Source organism: Paralichthys olivaceus, chromosome 1, assembly GCF_024713975.1.
Source record: "Paralichthys olivaceus isolate ysfri-2021 chromosome 1, ASM2471397v2, whole genome shotgun sequence".
Lineage (NCBI taxonomy): Eukaryota > Metazoa > Chordata > Actinopteri > Pleuronectiformes > Paralichthyidae > Paralichthys > Paralichthys olivaceus.
This window is the reverse complement of record NC_091093.1, coordinates 31,786,570-31,809,377: the sequence shown is the minus strand read 5'-3', so window position 1 is coordinate 31,809,377 and position 22,808 is coordinate 31,786,570. Positions and strand designations below refer to the sequence as shown.

The 22,808-nt window shown below is 38.4% G+C and overlaps 3 protein-coding genes across 8 annotated transcripts; all 3 read right to left on the bottom strand.

Moving 5' to 3' along the window:
* Window positions 1-335: 335 nt before the first annotated feature.
* Window positions 336-3,018, bottom strand: ptpmt1 (protein tyrosine phosphatase mitochondrial 1). The gene is made up of 4 exons (XM_020106712.2): window positions 2,715-3,018; window positions 1,790-1,870; window positions 1,354-1,545; window positions 336-1,073 (listed from the first exon to the last, which is right to left on the bottom strand). Exons 1-4 carry the CDS (start codon window positions 2,859-2,861, stop codon window positions 945-947), a joined length of 549 nt encoding a protein of 182 aa, XP_019962271.1. The 5' UTR covers window positions 2,862-3,018; the 3' UTR covers window positions 336-944.
* Window positions 3,019-5,190: 2,172 nt separating this feature from the next.
* On the bottom strand, window positions 5,191-14,274 carry prc1b (protein regulator of cytokinesis 1b). 6 transcript variants are annotated; one of them, XM_020106703.2, is made up of 15 exons: window positions 14,024-14,274; window positions 12,552-12,684; window positions 11,580-11,702; window positions 11,050-11,283; window positions 10,804-10,974; window positions 10,097-10,246; window positions 9,845-9,992; window positions 9,616-9,752; window positions 9,026-9,121; window positions 8,794-8,940; window positions 8,597-8,710; window positions 8,392-8,508; window positions 7,493-7,672; window positions 7,329-7,363; window positions 5,191-5,703 (listed from the first exon to the last, which is right to left on the bottom strand). In XM_020106703.2, exons 1-15 carry the CDS (start codon window positions 14,032-14,034, stop codon window positions 5,655-5,657), a joined length of 1,845 nt encoding a protein of 614 aa, XP_019962262.1. In that variant the 5' UTR covers window positions 14,035-14,274; the 3' UTR covers window positions 5,191-5,654. The 6 variants fall into 6 exon arrangements, with proteins under 6 accessions (XP_019962262.1, XP_019962267.1, XP_019962263.1 ...); XM_020106708.2 differs by having other exon boundaries at window positions 7,570-7,672; XM_020106704.2 differs by having other exon boundaries at window positions 8,392-8,505.
* Window positions 14,275-14,804: 530 nt separating this feature from the next.
* vps33b (VPS33B late endosome and lysosome associated) lies at window positions 14,805-22,776 on the bottom strand. The gene is made up of 23 exons (XM_020106713.2): window positions 22,319-22,776; window positions 21,838-21,918; window positions 21,683-21,744; window positions 21,547-21,596; window positions 20,651-20,718; window positions 20,282-20,327; window positions 20,088-20,182; window positions 19,377-19,481; window positions 19,200-19,290; window positions 19,040-19,117; window positions 18,759-18,832; window positions 18,593-18,679; window positions 18,423-18,513; window positions 18,119-18,193; window positions 17,948-18,012; window positions 17,806-17,860; window positions 17,677-17,723; window positions 16,945-17,077; window positions 16,734-16,807; window positions 16,536-16,637; window positions 16,149-16,224; window positions 15,645-15,764; window positions 14,805-15,209 (listed from the first exon to the last, which is right to left on the bottom strand). The coding sequence occupies exons 1-23, from the start codon at window positions 22,412-22,414 to the stop codon at window positions 15,130-15,132; spliced, it is 1,851 nt and encodes a 616-aa protein (XP_019962272.1). The 5' UTR covers window positions 22,415-22,776; the 3' UTR covers window positions 14,805-15,129.
* Between the last annotated feature and the right edge of the window lie 32 nt (window positions 22,777-22,808).

Genomic DNA, 22,808 nt, shown 5'->3' with positions numbered 1-22,808 from the left:
TCTTATTTATACATTCATTCCAGATCAGCTTTGTGTCAAATAAGAGGAGGCTGAAAGAGCACCTCCACCTGCACCAGAGGATCAATCAGTGCAGGTGATCCTGAATTTCATTGGTATCGCTGACTCAAATGTTGGTATTCTGACAACACTTACAGAGAGAATTTATTTTGGTTGTACTCTGTGTGGTGTCCTATTTTTTAACTTTGACTTAACAGAATTTGCTTTGCTGGTTGATAACACACTGCTTGTGGTGTGAAAAACTCAGAAAATATATTTTTAATTGCTTTAAAGTCTTTTAACTACGTGCTGAAAATAAAGGAGCAGAAACACCATTATTATGAATTCATCTCACAAATATTTTATTTGATTGTTTTTTTAAGTTATGAGGCACCAGAGGAAAAAATAATGACTTGAAATAAAAGGTTTTTAGTTTTTTCAGTAACAACATCACTGCTGAAATACGCAGTAAAACATCCTCATCTTGTTGTGACACTGTTAATGTAACAACACAAACATTTATTTTGAAAGTCAGAAATATTGGGAGGAAAGAAAAATCACAAGGTTTGAAAAAGTTTGAAAAAGTGTTTTTGTTATTTTTAATGTGATCCATGTTCAGAAATCATAATAATCAGTTTTAGCTCCAGGTGATAAAACCAGAGAGTGGAGATGTTTTAGTCACTTCAAAGTTTGGGGTTTTATGAAATGATGGTTAAAAGTGTAGAAATTATGATTTCTTCTCACTTATTTTTCACAAGTGAAATTTGCTATTTACCAATAAAACTCTTGATATTTGATTTAAAATAATCATTGGGTGTGTGTTTGTCATTCACAGTAAAATGTAAAGGATTCATTCATACGACAGCAGCTTCATGAATTCAGTCTGTGGGTCCACATTGAGTCCAGCTGCTGGGAACATGACGGCGTCCACTTGTTGCCCTGTGCTCTCAGCTGGACTGTTCACACACCTGCTGGTAGTACGTCCGCAACATCTGCAGCTGAGCGGCACGCACCAGGACGTGGGGTCGGACTGTCGCAAGCTTCTGACAGGCCTCCTCTGGAGTCCAGCAGTGTAACTGTGATTGGAAAGGCAACATCAAAACAATCATGAAACTGACTTTTCAGTATTTACATCAACACTGGGTCCCTGCAGTGTCAAAGGTTTTAGTGTATTTCTGCTATACACGGAAATACTGTTTTAAGTTTGACTTTCAAAATGTAAATGATTTACTGCAGGGACTTTACATTATGTTGCATTTCACTGTGAAGATGCTTCTCTTTTGCTAACTCAGTTTACCAACCATCTACTACTCTACCAAACTGCCTTCCCTCTGCCCCCCACAGTTCTGTACTTACCCTGATGAGGTAGGCAGCAGCCAGTGTGGCGCTGCGGGAGCGACCAGCCTTGCAGTGGATGTACACGCTGGTTCCCTGCTCTCTGTGCTGCAGGGCGAATTCCACGCCACGATGCAGGTTCTCCAGACTGGGGACGCCAGTGAGGTCGACTGTGCTCAGCCTCAGCTGCTCTACGCCTGCGTCACGCCATTCCTTCACCCAGCGTCATTTGTCAGGGAAAGTCAAAAGATACTCATTTTAATATCATATTCTGCAAATTATCATATTTCAGAAGCTGGAACAACATAAACATCTCTTCCAGCAAATAATGACGAGAAGATTCAGCTCTGAACCACCTGATTTTTTATCATCTGACACAAATCATTCATTATTTTCATGAAATTAAACCAGTTGTATCACTTTTTTTGTCTACACATGAAAAGACAAGTCAACTCACCTCAGCTGAGTTACAGAAATATTTAGTTTCATACTCTTCATTCATGGTGACGACTCCTCGGATATTTTCTGTTTCTACGAGCTGTAACACATCAACACACTGATCAACACACTGATCAACACACTGATCATCATCACACTGAACCACCATCAAACTGAATCATCATCACACTGATCATCATCATCATCACACTGATCATCATCATCATCATCACACTGATCATCATCATCATCACACTGATCATCATCATCATCATCACACTGATCATCATCATCATCAAACTGAACCATCATCAAACTGAACCATCATCAAACTGAACCATCATCAAACTGAACCATCATCACACTGATCATCATCATCATCATCATCACACTGAACCATCATCATCACACTGATCATCATCATCATCATCACACTGACCATCATCATCATCACACTGAACCATCATCACACTGAACCATCATCACACTGATCATCATCATCATCACACTGATCATCATCATCATCATCACACTGATCATCATCATCATCATCACACTGATCATCATCATCATCACACTGATCATCATCATCATCACACTGAACCATCATCACACTGATCATCATCATCATCATCACACTGATCATCATCATCATCATCACACTGATCATCATCATCATCACACTGATCATCATCATCATCATCACACTGATCATCATCATCATCACACTGATCATCATCGTCATCACACTGATCATCATCATCATCACACTGATCATCATCATCATCACACTGATCATCATCATCATCACACTGATCATCATCGTCATCACACTGATCATCATCATCATCACACTGACCATCACCTGCTGAATATGAAATGAACCGGGCGGCTCACCGGGGCACTCAGGCCGGGATAGCCTCTCTGTTTTCGGACACACTCACCTGTGTGGTCATGGATCTGAACGGAAGTGCTCCCACTATCACGGTCTCGTCCACCCGGTCGAACCAGCGGCGGCTCGACACTTTCTCCATGAGAACATTGTATCCTAACGTCGGGTAGAAGAGCAGCCGCGCCACGGCTGCGGACATGACGGAGCTCCGTGTGAAAGAGCGACGTAAAGACTCAGTTTGTCAGGACTTCTTCTCCGAGCTGTGGAGAAACTGAGTCTCTGAATCACACCTGTGCCTCCTGGGGTCACACCAACAAGTGTCCGTCGCTGGATTTTCTTCCTTTTCCGGTTGTGACGCAGGTTCCGGTGGAAATCCTTTAAAATAGAAAAAACCGTGACTTCCTTTCTCTTTGATTGATTTCTTTTCTTTTCATTTACGAGTTTGATTATTTATTATACAGAGATTTTAGAATGTCCTCCCATTACAATCATTCAAACTAGAATTAGATGAACTGAGGGAATGTGGTTAAAGTTTCAAGCTTTAAACTCAGTTTGTTGTATTTCTTCATACTGTTACTCATATTTAAACCTTTAACACTTTATCTTATTCTTTAAACATCTTTTAACACTTCATATTGTTCTTGAAACGTCTTTTAACACTTCATATTATTCTTTAAACATCTTTTAACACTTTATCTTATTCTTTAAACATCTTTTAAACTTCATATTGTTCTTTAAACATCTTTTAACACTTTATCTTATTCTTTAAACCTTTAACACTTCATCTTATTCTTTAAACATCTTTTAAACTTCATATTATTCTTTAAACATCTTTTAACATTCATCTTATTCTTGAAACCTCTTTTAACACTTCATCTTATTCTTTAAACATCTTTTAACACTTTATCTTATTCTTTAAACATCTTTTAAACTTCATATTGTTCTTTAAACATCTTTTAACACTTTATCTTATTCTTTAAACATCTTTTAAACTTCATATTATTCTTTAAACATCTTTTAACATTCATCTTATTCTTTAAACATCTTTTAAACTTCATATTATTCTTGAAACATCTTTTAACACTTCATCTTATTCTTTAAACCTTTAACACTTCATCTTATTCTTTAAACATCTTTTAAACTTCATATTATTCTTTAAACATCTTTTAACATTCATCTTATTCTTGAAACCTTTAACACTTCATCTTATTCTTTAAACATCTTTTAAACTTCATATTATTCTTTAAACATCTTTTAACATTCATCTTGTTCTTTAAACATCTTTTAACACTTTATCTTATTCTTGAAACCTCTTTTAACACTTCATCTTATTCTTTAAACATCTTTTAACACTTTATCTTATTCTTTAAACATCTTTTAACATTCATATTATTCTTGAAACTTCTTTTAATACTTTATCTTATTCTTTAAACATCTTTTAAAACTTCATCTTATTCTTTAAACATCTTTTAAAACTTCATCTTATTCTTTAAACATCTTTTAAACTTCATATTATTCTTGAAACTTCTTTTAATACTTTATCTTATTCTTTAAACCTTTAACACTTCATCTTATTCTTTAAACATCTTTTAAACTTCATATTATTCTTTAAACATCTTTTAAAACTTCATCTTATTCTTTAAACCTTTAACACTTCATCTTATTCTTTAAACATCTTTTAAACTTCATATTATTCTTTAAACATCTTTTAACATTCATCTTGTTCTTTAAACATCTTTTAACACTTTATCTTATTCTTGAAACCTCTTTTAACACTTCATCTTATTCTTTAAACATCTTTTAAAACTTCATCTTATTCTTTAAACCTTTAACACTTCATCTTATTCTTTAAACATCTTTTAAACTTCATATTATTCTTTAAACATCTTTTAACACTTTATCTTATTCTTGAAACCTCTTTTAACACTTCATCTTATTCTCTGATCAGACAAAAGGAAGATAAGGGAGAAATGTGTTTGTTCACTTCTTTCACTCTAAAAACAGTTCAGACACATTAATTTTTCTGGAGGGGATGTATACGATGATGTGAAAATTGTGAAATGCTACATTAAACTATCTGATTGGATTTGATGAAACTGTCTGTGCTTTAGTTTGCATACAAGGCTGATCACAGTCCAGTGAGTAAGTCAATGACTCAGGGGAATCACAAGTTGTTCTACACAAGTTTTATTTTCTATATTTCTCTTACAACTCAATCAAAAATAATTTGCCACCTCTTAAAGACAGTATCATGGATTTTTCATAGAACTTCTTCCTTTCAAATAGTCGATTTAACCTTATTTCAGTTTTTAAAAAACCAGAAAGTCACACTTTACTTTACTTAATCACTGTAAATTCTGTTGAACTAGATTAATGAAAAACACGTGAGGATGAAGATTTGATCCTCACTGGTCAATAGAACAAGTGTTTCTTTGAGTTCTTAGGTAGTTGGTAAAGCAACTTAAACTGATCAGAAACATGAACTTGATCATATGTCAATGTGATAAGAACAACCTTAAATGACAGAATCCATCTTTGACAAACATTTATTACAACAGGAACTGATATAAATATATACAGATACATACATGTAGAAAAAATTGACTTGATGCACTGCAATATATGTTTTTAGAAAGTGCAATGTACTCAATACATTTGGCCTGTGACCCCAGATGCATAAGCTCAGAAAGCTTAACTTTCTTTAATGTTTTAAAAAATGTGCAGACGACAGATTTTACATCTGAAAATAGAAAAAAAACTGAAATAAATGAGTGTTAGTTTAAGTTATCATACAAACATTAGCCCTCTTACAGACAGTGACACCTTGTCTATCACTGACTCAACACTAAATATATTATTACCTTCATTTACATATAAAATAGCTGATAGCAGTGAAAGGTAGTGATCAATCTTTAACAAAACTTCATTGTACTGTATTTGAATGACGCAGTCACATCAGAGTGGAGGGGTCAGAGGTTGCTGCTGGTGGAGTTCAGGATGTTGTGCTGGATCTTGGCGTCAGAGGCCTTGGACAGGTCTCGCTGTGGAATTAGTGAGAAGACACAATCTCTTAGTTTGTCAAAGTGAAGTTGAACTGTTTATTAGTTATTATTTTCACGTCTTTTATAAATTTAACAGACAAACGTGTTAAAAATTAGTGGATTAAGTTGCTGATAATGGAAATATAGATTGACCTACTTCAATTCTAAAATTTAAAGCCAAACATAATTCAAACAGTGTCTCACTGAGACATAAAGACTAGTTACAGTGTCTCACTGAGACATAAAAGACTAGTTACAGTGTCTCACTGAGACATAAAGACTAGTTACAGTGTCTCACTGAGACATAAAGGACTAGTGTCAGTGAGGATCATTACAGTGTCTCACTACCAGGTCTTAAACTTAGAATTAAACTACAGACACTGAACTCATGTTTCCATCAGGCCTTAATTCATTCAGTTGATAGTCACTTTGTCTCTTTACCTCCTTTCTTCAAAAATTTTGTATGATTCTTGAACTTTGGGAACAAATGGAGGCTCAGAATTTGAGAGATCGATACCATAACCGTACATACTCCATATTATTTCCATTTCAGTTTGTGTATGTCATGAAATACTACTTTCTATGTGTGCTCAACTATCCACATTAACATCCGTCCAGAGAGATTCGATCATGAGTGGCCAGCGTTAAGTAAGCGTGCTCACACCTGTGCTCACCTGTGATCGGATCTCATTTCCCTTGCTCAACTCTAACACTACATGCAAATGAATACGTACATCATTTGTGTTACTTGAGACCAACAATGTTGTTTTGACCAAGTCGGAGTTTACGGATGTGTCCGATGTCACTGTGTGGGTGGGTGCATGTGTGTGTGTGTGACACGAGCCAGAGAAAGAGAGGGAGAGACGAGTCAGGAGAGTCTGAATGAATCTTGGGCAGCTGTGAAGAAAGATTTGACCAATTTAAGGAAAGTATGGATCATAATGTGCTGATCAGTGTCGATGTGCTGATCAAATCAACAAGAAGAGAAAAAACATGTTCGATTCTTAGTGAAACTGCAGCAGCTCAGAGACGTCAGCTGAGGACGATGTCCTTCATATGTGGCCCAGGACGGATCTGTGTTCACACTGCTTAAAAGAATGTGGACACATGTGGCTCAGACCACCTCTGAATGGGGTCTGTCCACTTGAGATCACAGAAAACACATTTTAATACCAGGTGTGTACAGACCATCGCATCGGACATGTGAGTAAACTCAGCCTGGGTAAAAACAACTGAATGTTACATACAGTATGTATGGAGAGCCGGAGGAGATGGTGGGGCACCCGCGGTTTGGCTCGGTCGACAGTGCACAGCACAAACTAAGTGGAGCTGCACATGGCTCCCTGGGTGTCTGCCCCGGGCCTAGTACCCCGTCCCCTCAAATATAATTTGTCAGGGTCAACACTTTGGACTTGCAGTTTGTGTGTAGTCATCTCTAATGAATGAACTGAAGCACACACAAACACTAAAGAAATGTGGGAGTGTCAGTAGTCATGTAACTGTTCCTATCTAAGTCAAAACATAATGTTATTCATAAAAGGAAATCTGTCCTCTGATTAGAGACATGCAGTTAAGATAAAAGAGATGAGTGAGCATCACACGAGGTTTTAAAACTCCAAACACACCTTGACTGAACAGATTCACTGTTGACCAAGTCCCTCTAAAACATAAATTTATATCATTAGCAATTTGAACATCACCAGAAACTTCAATCATAGACTTCAATGTGTTCTGGCACAGAATTAAATAGAAGCAGAGAAAAGAAATTAGAGACAAAAGTTTAAATTACCACAAACTCTGAATATGTGCTGGCAACAGAAGCTATGCTGAAGTTACGCTGTGGACTAGCGGGGGTCAGCAACGCACCACTCAGAGGGATTCCCTTCAACTGAGCCTCGTTTTCTTTGTTACAGCCCTGCAGTCTGGGTTGGGGGGGTTTACCGCCTCCTGGTGTTCGTGCCGCTGGACACTAGAAAACACAAAGCAGTGAAAAACAGGTGAGACAAGTCAGACCTCCTAAACTACACAATGCAGTAAAGTCTTTTTAGAGTTCAGCACAAGACTAAAGTTGTTTTCAGACATTAACAATCAGAATCAGAATCAGAATCAGAATGAAAAATGTCCTGAAAATAGTGTTTGTGCTTTTTTCTGTAGGGCTGCACGACATATCGAAAATGTATCTGCATCGCGATATGACATGTGATATACGTATCGCAAAAGACGGCTTGAACTGCGACAAATTGTTGTTCCATGTGCCATACATTCACAATCTGCATGTCAATATATTTGGCAAATTATGCTGCTGCCCAGATAATAAATCAAAGATATTAAAGGATTTGTGTAGCTTATTTAAATGTTGATGTGTTTGAAGTTACGTCACAAGATCAACAATGATCACCACAGATACTTCTCCTAATGAGTTCAATTTAACTTCAGAGCAGCGCAGTCATCAGACCTGAGGTTGTGAATTCTAGCCCTGGGTGATGTACAATAGCTGCTCATGTTTGCTCAAGCAAAATGCTGGGTGGAGTAGCAACACATTCATCCTCAAAAACATTTTTATAGCACCTTTCAAGGGGCCCAAGGACGCTTGAGGACGCTTGAGGGAGAAGGACATGCCCAGCCACGGCCCATTGCTGCTTTTAGCAGCTCTGATTTGACTTGTTTTCTCTTTAATGTGAAACCCACCTTGTTTGCAGAGAGAGGTGGGCGGGGCACAGGGGAGCGACAGACAGTTCCACCATAGACGGAGCGCATGGTGCTGTTGGAGGTGGCACTAGAAATACTGGAAGTGGCATTAAACTGCTGAGAGAGACAGGGAGTGTGTCACATCACTGAATAGAATGAATGTGTATCGGCTCAAACAGGAAAAACAACAAATAGAGGTCACAACCTTTCGTGATTTATTATTTGGTGTGGTGGTGCCCAGGAATCTGTGTTTGGTCGGTGTTCGCACAGCTGTTCCATACAGCATATCCTCCTCAGTCTGTTTGGTCCTCTTCAAATGCTGTTTAGAGTATGTAAAGAAGTGTCAACACATTTCTAAGGCAACATACGGACTAAATCTTTGATACAAAATAACATGTTTACCCTTTCTTCTTTCTCCTTTTCTTTCTCTAGTCGGTGCAGTTCCCACTGTTCCTCCACATACTTCAGAAACTTCTGTCCGTTTACCAGAAACTCCCGACCCTGTTCACTCTCCCACCCATCTATCTGGGCTTTTAATTTCCTTTCAAGCTAAAAAACACACACACTGTCAAATTCTTGAGAAATGTTACAAGATATTTTCAGTCTGGACGATAATAATAGGTGTCCTTCTTACCTTGGGCAGACTTTTATGCAGCTCAGACCTCTGTTTCTCCTCTTTGAGAAGATTCCCTCCTCTATTTGTGAATCTTGCCGGATCTGTGGCTTTTTTCTGACAGCCAGAAAGTTTAAAGAGACAGAATATGAGACAATCCTCTCTGGCATGAAGCTGAAATATTCATCATATCATTAAACATTTCATGCAAACATAATGTGCTGATCTTGAAGGGAAAAAGTGAAAAGCTGGACCATCAGATGTTTAAAATCACTCCATGATACAGAAAAGATTTTTTAAGGTAATAATAGTATCAATTATATACTGAGGGACATTTTACAGTTCTTTAAAATTAATAAAAAGTTATTGTGACGCATTAGCTATATACACTGTTACAGATACTGAATATCTGCAATAAGAAGCCAATGAATTGATCTGGTTCTACCCTCTAATGCCTTTGACTGACAGAAATAGAATCGAAAAATCTGATCATTTTCCATCCTGATTAAAAATATATTTTGAGTATTTGAACTGCTGCTACGTGTGTAAATTCTTTATCTGTATAAATGTTGTTGTCTAAATTATTCCTGTTACTGTTGAGGTGTCCTCACCTCCAGCTCTTGGAAGAGTCTCCAGCTTTCTTCCCATTGTTGAACTCCATCAAAAAGCTCTTTGTGATCTTCATAATGCTGCTTCAAGCGCTGGATCTCAGCATCATGCAGATACAACAGCTCCTCAGTAAAATCCTCTACAACAGTTGATGTCACCTTAAATGTCAACACTGATACAAACTTAAGCATCATTCAACTTATAGTGGCTGAAAACAAGATGTGAACCCACCACTAAGATATGGTGCAAAGGCCTGTCGCTGGTCGGTGCTGAAGAAGCACTTTTCCCAAAACACAGCGATCTCGGAGCGGATGGCATCTGTGACATTACGGATGTTTAACAATTTGAGCTCCTCCAGACGCTCAACTTCTCCTTGTAACTGAAACAGAAAACTAAAAGTGTTGCCAAAACAGCAAAAACAGCAGCCACAGTGCTGGCGACCACAGATGGTGTTTGACAGACATGAACTAAAAGTCCTCTCACAGCCTCAAGGTTCCTCTTCTTGGATGTGACCATATGCTCACTGAAGGCACCTCTCTCCTCCTGAGGAACCTGCAGTCGCTCCCACAGCTGCTGGATCTTCTCTCTGTGAGTCTCACACATCGCCTCATTCTCTGCCTTTCGTTCCTCCAGCTGCAGCATCAAAATGGCAGAAAAGTGGCATCAGTTCATAACTCTGCAGCTTTGACAGTGTTCGCTGGTTTTGAATTATACCTTTAACCCAAGTGGTAATAGAGCTGTAGAACCCCCAACTGGAGAATTAATTGACAATGTAACTTAAATTGATGAGTCCCAGCCGCTGCTGCTACAGAGCACTTATTTCATTTGTATTAATATTCAACATATCTCGTTCAACACACGTAACAAGTGTGAAGCTCATAGTTCTCCAGATATGGGAGACACAGACAGAGATTTCTCTGAAAACTCATATTATTATTATCAACAAAATGCATTTATTCAATATTCAGGAGAAAAAGCAATGATTACCAAAACTATATTTTATCCCAACCTGGATAAACAGAAGGAACTGGATGGATAAATGGATTAACTATAAGAATATTATTAACTGAATACCAAGTTTACATAAAATAACATAAGACATTTTATAGAAGTAATATCGCCTACAGCAGGCTGTAAAAGTATGTTAAGACAACAAATACTCAGTATAATGTTATAAAAAATTACGGTACCTGACAAAGGAGCAGCTTGAGCGCTGTAATATTGTCGCTGGAAAGACAAAACGAGTCCTCATCCTCACAGACCACGTCTTTCTCAAAACTGGTCTCAGGGATGCGATCCAGCTCATCCATGTACGAGATGATCTGCTTTTTCAGGTCCATGAACTCAGCATAACGTTTTGCCTGTAAACATGACAGGGGGACAGATTATACTGTGTCCTTTTTATTTTCAGGGCATGTAAGACAACAAGCTCCCACCTTCTCTGTGCTCTGATTGGTGATGTGCTGGCTGAAGTTCTCCAGTTGTTCCGGTGACGGCACAGATTCCGGAGCGATGCCGTATGGCATTGAGCACAAGATGTCGCACAGGTCCTGGTCCTGCTCCAGCAGATCCTTCAGCTGCTGCATCCTACGAGTCCTCTCCTTCATCAGGGCCTCCACCTGTGTGCGGATGTTCTTCTCTTGCTGGAGCATGCTAACACCCTCCTCTTCCTGAATATGCAGAGAACAAATTTAAGACATTTCTCCATCTCAAGCTTTTTTCTTCAAAGCTGAACTGTCGTCACAGTTCGTAAATCTGATCATCAGGATCAGATTTAGTATTTTGTATTAACTTGTGTCACCAATAGTTTCAGAATGAAATGAACAGTGAGTAAGCAGGTTAATACTGTTTGAGACATATGACACTTAATGATCCTTCTGTCATCAATCTGGAATAGAATGTGTAAGAAACGTTGAATTCTTTCTGAATGATTTCTGAATTATTCCAACACTGAAAACATTGTTACCTCAAACACAGGCAGCTGAAGTTCTAGGCAGAGTTTCTCCATTTCTGTCCTGCATGTGTGAATGCTGCTGAGGAGCCTCTTCTTCAGACACTCCTCTTCTTTGATCATCATTTCTAGTAAGCCCTGGTGGATATACATACATGAATTACATATAATACAGAACAATGATGTGTATATATCAAAATATCCAGTCAATGATTATTCTGGGGATCATTTTGGCCGACATGGATACAGATTAATGTGTTTGGAAACCCATCATACACAGCATCTAGTTTCAATAAAATGTCCGTGGTAAAGATGTAAAAAACTAAAAAGGCTGCTTCATTAGTACCATCAGTACATCGGGGTCAAGCAATAGTCGTTAGGAAAGAAGATTATTTTGACTTTTTCTGAAGTGTCTCTCACAGCAGAGCAGCTGCACTGGGCTGAATTCATGTCTGTATTTACACTAAACTGAGCAACGCAACATCTTCCAACAGGTTGTTGTTCTGCTTTGGAACATTTCGATATCGCAGCTCCCTCTCTTCATTTAGTCTTTTGGTCTCTCGACCATCTCCCTCTCATTGTTGAGTCGGTAATCTCATTAAAAGTGTGTGAACATTTTACATCAAAGCCTCAAAGAAAACCTGTGCAAAGCTGACATGACATACAGTAGCAGCACAACATCACTGTGGTATGAACCTTAACGTTGTTTACAATCCATCAGTAAACCAAGAGAAGAAGACTGGCTCCCTCATGTTTTCTCTTCAGGTTCATTCCACAATATTGTCGCTGTTCTATGTGAAATCATTTTTTTAATTTTGCAGTTAACAGTCTCTGAAGGCTTCAATGTAAAAGGTTCCCACACGTTTGACGACTTGTCTCTGCCGTCTTGTTAGTGGTGTTTCTCTTCGACATTTTTCAAATGTATACTCCAGAGAACAGACGGTATTGTCAAGTGAGCTGCAGAAGGCCACATTGTCCGTGTGTTACCTTGATGTGGTTCTTAACCACATTTGTTCTCTGTAGTCTCTGGTCCTCCGGGATCCCAATCTCCTCCCAGATGTCCTTCAGATGACACAGAGCTTTGTTCAGGCACGACACCGCCTCTGCTGCCAGCACCTCACTGATTAAATGAAGAAGAACACAAACATTACATTCACAGGACGCATCAAAATGATAAAAACCCCATCACTGATAGAAGCCATGGATCCAGCCCACAACTAAAAATGTTTATTAAATAATCTCCGCTGCTGGAATAAAAAACCTTTTAGTCGTTCAGTAGAACACTGTTAATATCACTGTGTCAGTGACGCCTTCAGAGCACATGACTGTTTGAAGCTCGGTCCTTCCTCCTAACCCTCTTTAATAAGGTGACCTCAAGTGAGTCTGAGGTGATGCCAATCACCGAACCGGCCTTATTTATCAACCGAATGGGTTTAATTATGGTTTAACTAACACGTTTTACTATCGTGGTTTAACTAACATGTGTGACTAACATGTGTGACTAACATGTGTGACTAACATGTGTGACTGTCATGGTTCTAGAGTCAGACACCATCTCTACATTTAAAGTTAAAACGTTCCTCTTTGATAAAGTCTATAGTTCTGGATCAGGTCCTGAACCATCACTTAGTTATGCTGCTATGGGTCTAGATTGCTGGGAGAACTCCCATCATGCACTGAGGGGGAACTCCCATCATGCACTGAGCACTTCTCCACTTCTCTCTGTCCGTCATTCTTTATTTTAATACATGTCAATAACTGTGTTGCTTTTCTCTCTCTCTCTCTCTCTCTCTCATGAGTAATCTGACTTGGTTAAGTGAACATGTTTTAACTATCATGACTAACGTGGTTAAGTTAACATGTTTTAACTATCATGAGTAATCTGACATGTTAAGTTAACATGTTTTAACTATCATGAGTAATCTGACATGTTAAGTTAACATGTTTTAACTATCATGACCGTGCATCGTCAGAAAAACAAAGTTCATTTTACCTCTTTCTGGTTTAACCAACATGTTTTAACTATCATGATTAATCTGACATGTTAAATTAACATGTTTTAACTATCATGAGTAATCTGACATGTTAAGTTAACATGTTTTAACTATCATGACTAACGTGGTTAAGTTAACATGTTTTAACTATCATGAGTAATCTGACATGTTAAGTTAACATGTTTTAACTATCAAGACTAACGTGGTTAAGTTAACATGTTTTAACTATCATGAGTAATCTGACATGTTAAGTTAACATGTTTTAACTATCATGACTAACGTGGTTAAGTTAACATGTTTTAACTATCATGACTAACGTGGTTAAGTTAACATGTTTTAACTATCATGAGTAATCTGACATGTTAAGTTAACATGTTTTAACTATCATGAGTAATCTGACATGTTAAGTTAACATGTTTTAACTATCATGACTGTGCATCGTCAGAAAAACAAAGTTCATTTTACCTCTTTCTCATCGTGGACTTCAGCTCGAGTTGTGGTTGAAGGTGTTTGCTGACCTCGGGTAGTTGTTTAGTTTAGTTTAGTTCAACTCAAACTCTAAGATTCAAAACAACTCAACTCGTTTCTGAGCAGAAACTTCTCTTCATCCGTTTGTCTGTTGTTCAAAATCCGCGCACTCTGCTCTGTGATTGGCTCCTTCCGCGGGAGCGCGCGTTGTGTGACACTGCCGTGTACCGCGGGGGCGGGGAGCTCACGAAGCTCACAGTAACATGTACCCGCCCACCACGGAACGACCCGGTGAGTGAAACAAACGCTCAAACCGGTTTCCTGTTGAAACTTTATTTTAAACTGAAATCGTCACTTCAATAAATCATGTGTCATGTATGTGACGTAATCAATCATGGATGTGATGTCATAAATCATGTGTCATATATGTGAATATTAATTCATGTGTGTGTCATGTAATAAATCATGTATGTGACGTAATCAATCATGTATGTGTCATGTAATAAATCATGTATGCGATGTCATAAATCATGTGTCATATATGTGATGTCATAAATCATGTATGTCATGTTTGTGTGTCATGTATGATAGATAGTAAATCATGTGTGTAATGTAATAAATCATGTATGTGTCATATATGTGAATAATAATTCATGTGTGTGTCATGTATGTGATTACTAATAAATCATGTATGTGTCATGTCATAAATCAACACTTCACCTCTGACAGATTGTGACATAGCTCACTTCTGTCACAAACTCAGAAAACAGGAATGCTGTAACATGTATGAGATATTTCTTTATACGTTTTGCGTAGGAATTTGATTTTTGTGTCTTCTATCTGATTACTAATCATATGACACAACAACAAGCAGATCTGTTCTATATATTTTGAAATTGAGACAAAAAACACAAGGAAAAGCTTCAACGTCTGTTAAAAACATTCACTGTTTTTACATGAGACATCTTCACAGTTGTTTTGACAACAGAATCAGAGCATGAGGAAACTTTCCATCTGTCATGTCAGAGCTGGAGGGAATGAAGCATGAAGAGTTCACTCAGACATGTGTGTGGCTTCTGTCCGTCATGATGAGCTGACACGTCTCACACATGGTTGTCCAGCAAAGCTTCAATTAGCCTCGAACTGTTGGTGATGGCAGTTGTTACCACAATGAATTTATAACCTGAAATCAGAAAACAGCGTCGTTAATTAAAACAAGACTGTTTCACTCAAAGCAACAAGAGCAGCAGAAGTGAAAAAAACTCCAGCACCGAAACTCCAACACTGAGAGGAAGGAGTGGTGGATATATCAGTCTGTATTCTATATTATTATTATTATCATTGCACACTGTAGGTTGTTGGTCCATTTGTAGTTGAGAATTTTATGCTTTCTGTTCACCTGACCCTAGAGGGGGAACCACAAATGGAAACTAGCGAGTAGCTAAATTTGCTTCAAATCTTTTTTAGAGATTAATTTGATTCATGTATGTTCGCAATAACTAAATAACCTTTAAATTACCCTTTCTCTCCTTCGTGTTCTTTAAAAAAGTTTTCATTTGGGTGCATATTGGAATCTAGATGACCGGTTCACACTTGAAGAACAGAGGGTCACGTTTACCTCTCTCTCTGCCGAGGAAGCGTAGGGCTGAGATCTCAGAGAAGGTGCAGCCTCCGAGGAACACGACCAGGACAATGCGCTGAGCATCATTCTTTGCTCTTAAATCTGCTCCGTTGCTACCTGATTAGACAGAAAACCTCATCACTCATTACTTCAAACAGCGACATGTAGCTTTAGTCCTGCTGTTTGTCTACATGGAGGTTTCCCAGAGAAACCAGGTCATGTTAATCAGATAATACATTTATTTCTTCTCTTCTGACCTGGTGACTAAACCCTTGTATGTGTGTAACTCCACTGAGTGATGCAAGCAATGATTCTTTTCTTCTTGATTTGTTTTTTCTTTTCTTTTTTTCTTTACTGCCCAAATGCATCTTAATTTGACTTAAAGTGCTGAAAACTTAAACATCTAGGCAGGTTTGTGCAAGTATCTTAATTTCAACAGATTAAAAAATTATTCATTTTTAATATCTCCTTCAACTTCAACAAATCTCCTGGTGACTGAACCTGTTACAGAAAAGTCATGTCCATTCAGCAGCCTGGTGACTTCTTCAAGCCCCGTCCATCCATCTCGCTCCAGCACCTACACAACACACGAGGAGACAACACGACACTGACGTACATATCACAACACATTACACACACTTTCCTCATGTTATTGTCTCGAACTAACCAGTCGCTCAGTACATGGTGAAACGGACTGAATTTAACTGGGCTTTTTCCAGTCTTATTGGCCACAGAGCTTTTTCTATCACACACCATTCACACATTGTCAGCACAACAATTCTGAAGCAGAGTGGAGGAGCCGGAGTTCAAACCACTGACCTTCTGGTTAGTGAACGACCCTCTCCACCTCTTGAGCCACAGCTCAGATCATCCTTCTGATTCACTCACCTGCTCAATGAGTTTGCAGCTCAAAGGGATGTAAGCTCCGCTGAAGATGTAAGCCATGTCTCGTGGAACCCGCAGGTCATATTCTTCATCTGACTTGGGCACCTTCACACAAAAAATGATAATCCAGTTTCTAATCTTTGTCAGTGAGATGAATAAGATTCTTAGGAAATAAATCTAGAAAAGTTGACAAAACTTTACCAGGTTCAGCTTTTTACTCAAGGCTCTGAAATTACTCTTCTTTGCCAGAGAGGAGAAGGCGTCAGTCAGCTTTCCTGGAAGAAAAGATAATTTTAAAAAGACAAAAGTGATGAGGATCAGGAGAGTTACACAAAATGTACACAAAACCATTCATTAGTCATATCCAGTAGCCAGAGATTCGATAACTGTGATGAGGAAGAAGCCGTTTCACCTGCAGCTTTGTCGTTGACCAGTTTACCCACTTTGCTCTCCATGACGGTCAGTGTTTCGCCCGGCTGCTGCTCCACCAGCAGCCCCGACTGCCTCAGGTGGGCAAATGTGAGCAGGTGGTCCACTCCGTAGCTCTGATGATGTCAAGCAGACTCAACGTTACACAAAGGTTGCTCCTAAACTGTGGGCCACATTAACATGGCACAGCCATATTCGGTCAATTTCTGTTTGTCAGTGAATAAAAAGACCAATACATACGAGTTGACCTCTCTCTGACTCTCTCTGACATCTGACACTGTCCTGAGTCTGTGGCTCTCAGTAAAAAACTCATTAAATCGACTGAAAACTCAAGTGTTTGAAAAAAAACAGCTGGCCATTGTCGTTCTTATCAAATGTTAAAGAAGCTGGTGGAAATAAATCATTTACTTTACTTGCTCAGGAGCAGGCCGACACTCTCTAAAGAGGGTTATAATATGTCACTACTAAATAGGCTAACAAATAAGAGGAACTAATCTCATTCAGATCTTTATACAATCAAACACCAAATGACCTCGCCCCTAAAAGGACAACATTCCCAGCCTGTTTGTATCAAACATACAAAGATAGAAAATAACTTCAAGAGAAGTAAAAATACCACAAATAAAATATCAAATGTAGATGTTTCCTAAAACTATGTCTAATTATTTAGTGACTTTGAAAACATTTGTCAGCAGCTTCTCTTATTGAGGCTCACCTGTAGATACTGTGATTTTAACGAGCGGTAATCTTTTGGCAGGAGTCCTGAGAGAAAATAACATCTCACAGTTATTAACACAACTTGAGAATAATTAGATTTATATTTGTTTATCAAAAGACAACTCACCATTTTCTGTGATGGACAGAAGACAAAGCAGCCTCAGACTTTCTATCATGGAGACCTTTAAAAAAAGAAATAAATAAGGTTCCATCATATTATTAAAATTATTATTTGACCTGTTTACAACTCTGTGTTTAAGTAAAAGCACCTGTCTGTTGATATGCTCCTCTATGAAAGAAATACATTCACGAATTTCAAATCCTTCAAGTAAAGCTAGAAGAGAAAACAAGGAATAAACAAAAATATGACTGAACAAATCATTTATTGACGAAATATTTTTCAAGGTACACGTTTAACTAAACTCTGAACGTAATCTTACAGTGTTCTGTTTTCAACAGCTCCTGGAAATCCTGCTTCGTCTTTTTCTTCATGATTGATTCACTCGCACCGATGTCTGGAAGAGAGAAGGTGCACTTCAGCACTGCAGCTTTAAAATACATCACACAGTACAGGTACACATGTACAGTAAAATATGTCACACTACAAGGACATGTGTACAGTGAAGTATGTCACACTGTACAGGTACACATGTACGGTATAATATATTACAGAACAGGTACACATGTGCAGTACAATAATGTCACAGAGTACAAGTACATGTGTACAGTAAAAGTCGTACTCACGCAGGCTTAGCAGCCGATGCTCTTGTTTTAACCCTTTTAACTCTTCTGACACAAACGTCTTCATCTGCTTTATGTCCATCCCCCGACGCTTCTGTCGAAGAATGAAGAAAAAGAGTCAGTTACCTCAGTTGAGTCACAAAGTCTGATGAGGGGAACGAACATTTACTCACATCATATGCAGTCTGGAGATTTCTGGCTTTCTGACTGAGAAACCCAAAGACGTTGGAGAAATGCTCGTTTCTGATTTCATTGAAGACCTACGTGAGTTCATAGAACGTTTAACTTTTAATCATCATGATCAACATGATCAGAGATGAGATCCAGTGTCGCTCATACCTTATCCTGAGAGTTCAGCATGACCTTCAAACTTTTGTCAGAGGAAGTAACATCAGCTCCAAACTCCACACATCCTGCAAAGCAAGGCAGTTTTATTTATAAAGCACATTTCAGGCACAGACTGTAGAGGGATATTAAAAACAACAGACAAAATTAAACCCATGGCATAAAACGACAAAATAAAGGAAGCTAAAAAAAGGTACAAAAAATAAAAAGGATAAATCTGTATTTTAAAACAAGTTAAAGGAGTAAAATAATTCAAATGTCGATTTGAGACCCACCACATTTGATTCTAAATATATCATCCACGAGTCCTTCGTAGACAACTTGAGAGCACAGAGGAGTGACAAAGTCCACATCTGCAAAACACAATGTTGATGTTAAATAATAAAAAACTGCATGGTAAGATGTCCACTGGGAAAAGGATACGAAGCTTTTTACCTCTGTCGATAAGAAAAACTTTTCCTATTTCAGCCTGACAGGCTTTTGTTTCTTCCTCTTCTACCTGCTCCCTCCACAGCTCGTACGTCATCTGGCACCAGACACAATCAATGAGGCTTCAGTCCTTCATCAGAACATTATCTTTAGAAGACCTGACAGTCTCTGATCATACCACACCTTGGAGCATCTTCCAATCCCGTAGATCTTGGAGAACGGACCGTAAACAGAGTGAAGGAGGTGCAGAGCGCTGGCAGCGGTCCTCACCCAGCGCTGGTCCCCTGCCTGTGGAAAGTTTGATCATTTACAAACTACAAGCTACAAAAACACAAGCGTACAGTTATTTTTGTAAGTAAAAATGTCTGTCCAGACTAATAATAGTTGTAGTGAAGATTTTGAAGTAAATTATTAAATGTTATTAATGTGTTTCGTCATACGAAGAAAACATTTTTGAGTTAAGGATAAAAACATGTGATGTGAGGTCACAGTGACATTTGACCACATCAGTTCATCTTTGAGTCAAAGTGAACATCAAGACATACCCTCAAAGAAATCTTGATATCTCAATTTTCTTTTGAGAAATCACAGCAACCTTCGACCTTCAAAATCAGTTCATTGAGTCTATGTGAACGTTTCTGCAAAATTTTAGAAACTTCACTCAAGGTGTTCCTGAGATAATTACGTTCACAAGACCAAAAGGTCAGTTCATCAGTTCATCCTCGAGTCAATTAGAAGAAATTTCCTCACATGGTTCCTGAAATATTACGTTCAGAAGAGTGGGGCCGATAGATGGACAAACAGACGGACGGACAAACTTAAACAAAAAAAATACCGTCAGCTTCACAGAGAATCAACAAATCATATCAGCTCTTTTTCAGTTTCTGTCTTTACCAGGAAATTGTCTCGAAAGAATTCTGGCAGCTCCAGACTGATGATGTCATCGTCAAGTGGAAGAAGGTAGAACGCCCATTCATCGATGGTCACATCTGCGAAACGACAAAAACAAGTTTAACAACTTCTATGAACTTTTTATTAACACTGATTATTTCTACTCAAAATAAATGTGAAGACAGAAAGATTCTCACCACCAAAGATCCCCTGCTCCTCCAGCACCGCCTCACATGCAAAGAACTGGATGACACAAGATGGTCGGCAAGTAAATATGTGGTATATAACTTCTGTATTAATATAGATCACACGTTTACATAGAGCATGTATGTGCAGCACTTCCTCTATCATATATTAATCATATGCCGGCACAGCCATCAGAGGCAATTCGGGGTTCAGTATCTTGCCCAAGGACACTTCAGCACAAGGACTGGGGGAGACAGGGATCGAAGGACTGTCGTCCCTGTTAGTGGATGACTCGCTCTACCACCTAAGCCACAGTCGCCCCATATATAAATATCAAGAACTTCATTCAAAACAAATCACAGCAGCAGAGCAGGAAATACCTTCTGTGGGGTGAAGATTATCTTGTATCTTCTGAATCTTCCTGCAGCTTTGTCTGCATTGGCCACATCTGGAACAAAGAATACAGCATGAAATACAGACCTTAGACTTTTGATGCAAGTGACAATATGATGAAGTCACAGAGTTTCTACAGAGTTCAACACCAAAGTTCCAGAGTGCACATGAGACCAAAAACCTGCAAAACATTTTCCTTGGTCACACTGGTGCACCAAGCATTGAGCTGGTGTCTCTGTATTTGATCGAGTCGAGTTGCTTCATCTTCAACCCTCTGCAGAATTTACACTCACACACACAGACTGCAGCAGAGATGAGAGAATGAAAAATGTCAAACAGTGGTGACAAAAAAGTGTAAATACAGGGTTTCCACTACAGACCGCTAGTGATAAACACTTAGCGTCGCAGCTTCAGCATCAGAGCAGAAGCAGCAGTTAGTTTGTACTGTGTCAGAGTTTCCCACATAAAACTCTTTACAGCAGGAAGTGTGAGATCACAGAATAACAGAATAGTAAGATAGAGTCAGTTCAATAACTCAACACATCACGTTTCAACTCATTCTAAAACAGGTAACTGAGATTTACTGACATCTGATAAACGGACATTCAATAATGTTTTCACCTCAGGTAACAAACTCAACACAGGGTTAGGATAACTTTATTCCTCGTAGATAAACTAAACATGAACAAAAAAACAACGCTTATGTAATTAGTTACATTTACAGCTGATAATTTTCAATTTGATAGTTTCTCCAGTGATAGTTTTCTTTGTTGACTATATATACATGTATCCATCTTTCTGCTATAATTTCATTCAAGATCTATGAAATAAACATAAAAAAAGTTGAAAACATTTCAAAAAGAAAACATCTGACTCTACTTACCACAGATCCACTTTACAGTGTGTATTCTTGGCCGGATCAGGAAACAGAGTCTGAGAGAGACACAGCACATTGTCATGCAGTCACATCATCGTGTGTGTGAGTGAGTGAGTGTGTGTGTGTGTGTGTGTGTACTCACTGATCTGAGGTGCTGACAATAGATTTATATTCCACTTTGTAGAGTTTGTCAACCTCATGTTGCTGAAATAAAACAAGACCAAATGTTAGTAAAAGCCTCTGAGGCAGCGCAGTTGTTTTTCTCATGTCAATAAGATAAAAGCTGATGACTTTCACCTTAAGTGTTGAAACATTAGCAATACGATCCAGTGGACTCATCAAGTCAGCCTCAATGAACAGGTCCTTCTTCCCTGGCAGCTGTGAGACAACAAGACAGTGAGGACTAAATCTATTCAACAGCAATCGATAAAATAAAGAACAGAACACTACAAACAGAAACTTTTACTGTGTAGTAAAATAATATATTATAATAATATAATATGATAAGAGAACAGAACATTACAGACACGTTTACTATGTAATATAATAATATAATATTATTTAATAAGAGAACAGAACATCACAAACAGACACTTTTACTATGTAATAGAACATATTAATATAATATCATATGAGATATACTGATTTATTTCTAACAATAAAACAGCTGCTTGATCATTTCAGAGTAATTGAGTGTAAACCGTAGACTGTACATAAAGATGTATAACATTTGCTGAGGACACTGATGTTTTTACAGAAGTGTGTGAGTGGATCTCACCTGTTCCAGCAGGTAGATCAGCTGATCTCTGGCCAGCCTCTTCAGCAGAGAGAAGTCCGGGAGCTCCGGAGAGTCTGTTCGGCCACCGTGAGCCATTCTGGGCCACAGCAGGGACACGAGGGTGGTGACTCATCCACTCCTCGAAATAACGAGTAAAAACTGTCCCATAAGAATCAGACTCAGAAACAACAGAACCCTGAGAGCTCGATTAGCTTGTTGGCTAAAAACACAGCGACTCTCACAGATTACTGTCAAAGTGCTGACACCGATATGAAATGATAATATTCATTAAACAAAGGAATCGACCCTGATCTCACCCTGATCTCACCCTGATCTCACCCTGTAAGAGAGAATAAATAAGAAGAATAAAGAGAATATCTGACACATCACATGAGCAGCTAGCAGCTTCTGTAGCTAAACTGACAGCTGTTTATCCCCGGACTCTTCAAACCAACGGACCCCTCTACTTCCGTTGATGCGACGTTTGACG

What these genes read in the sequence shown, in the direction of transcription:
- prc1b (XM_020106703.2), bottom strand. An exon ending in CAAATAATAAATCACGAAAG is followed by an intron (nt 8,509 to 8,596) that starts GTTGTGACCTCT and finishes TGTCTCTCTCAG; the next exon opens with CAGTTTAATGCCACTTCCAG. An exon ending in AGTGAATCTGTTCAGTCAAG is followed by an intron (nt 5,704 to 7,328) that starts GTGTGTTTGGAG and finishes CTAATTCCACAG; the next exon opens with CGAGACCTGTCCAAGGCCTC.
- vps33b (XM_020106713.2), bottom strand. Translation starts at nt 22,414, where the DNA reads ATGGCTCACGGTGGCCGAACAGACTCTCCGGAGCTCCCGGACTTCTCT. An exon ending in CTAATGTTTCAACACTTAAG is followed by an intron (nt 21,745 to 21,837) that starts GTGAAAGTCATC and finishes GTTTTATTTCAG; the next exon opens with CAACATGAGGTTGACAAACT. An exon ending in TAAAATCACAGTATCTACAG is followed by an intron (nt 17,078 to 17,676) that starts GTGAGCCTCAAT and finishes TGACATCATCAG; the next exon opens with AGCTACGGAGTGGACCACCT.
- ptpmt1 (XM_020106712.2), bottom strand. Translation starts at nt 2,861, where the DNA reads ATGTCCGCAGCCGTGGCGCGGCTGCTCTTCTACCCGACGTTAGGATAC. An exon ending in TCAGATCCATGACCACACAG is followed by an intron (nt 1,871 to 2,714) that starts GTGAGTGTGTCC and finishes GATGTGTTACAG; the next exon opens with CTCGTAGAAACAGAAAATAT. An exon ending in CTGCTGCCTACCTCATCAGG is followed by an intron (nt 1,074 to 1,353) that starts GTAAGTACAGAA and finishes TTCCAATCACAG; the next exon opens with TTACACTGCTGGACTCCAGA.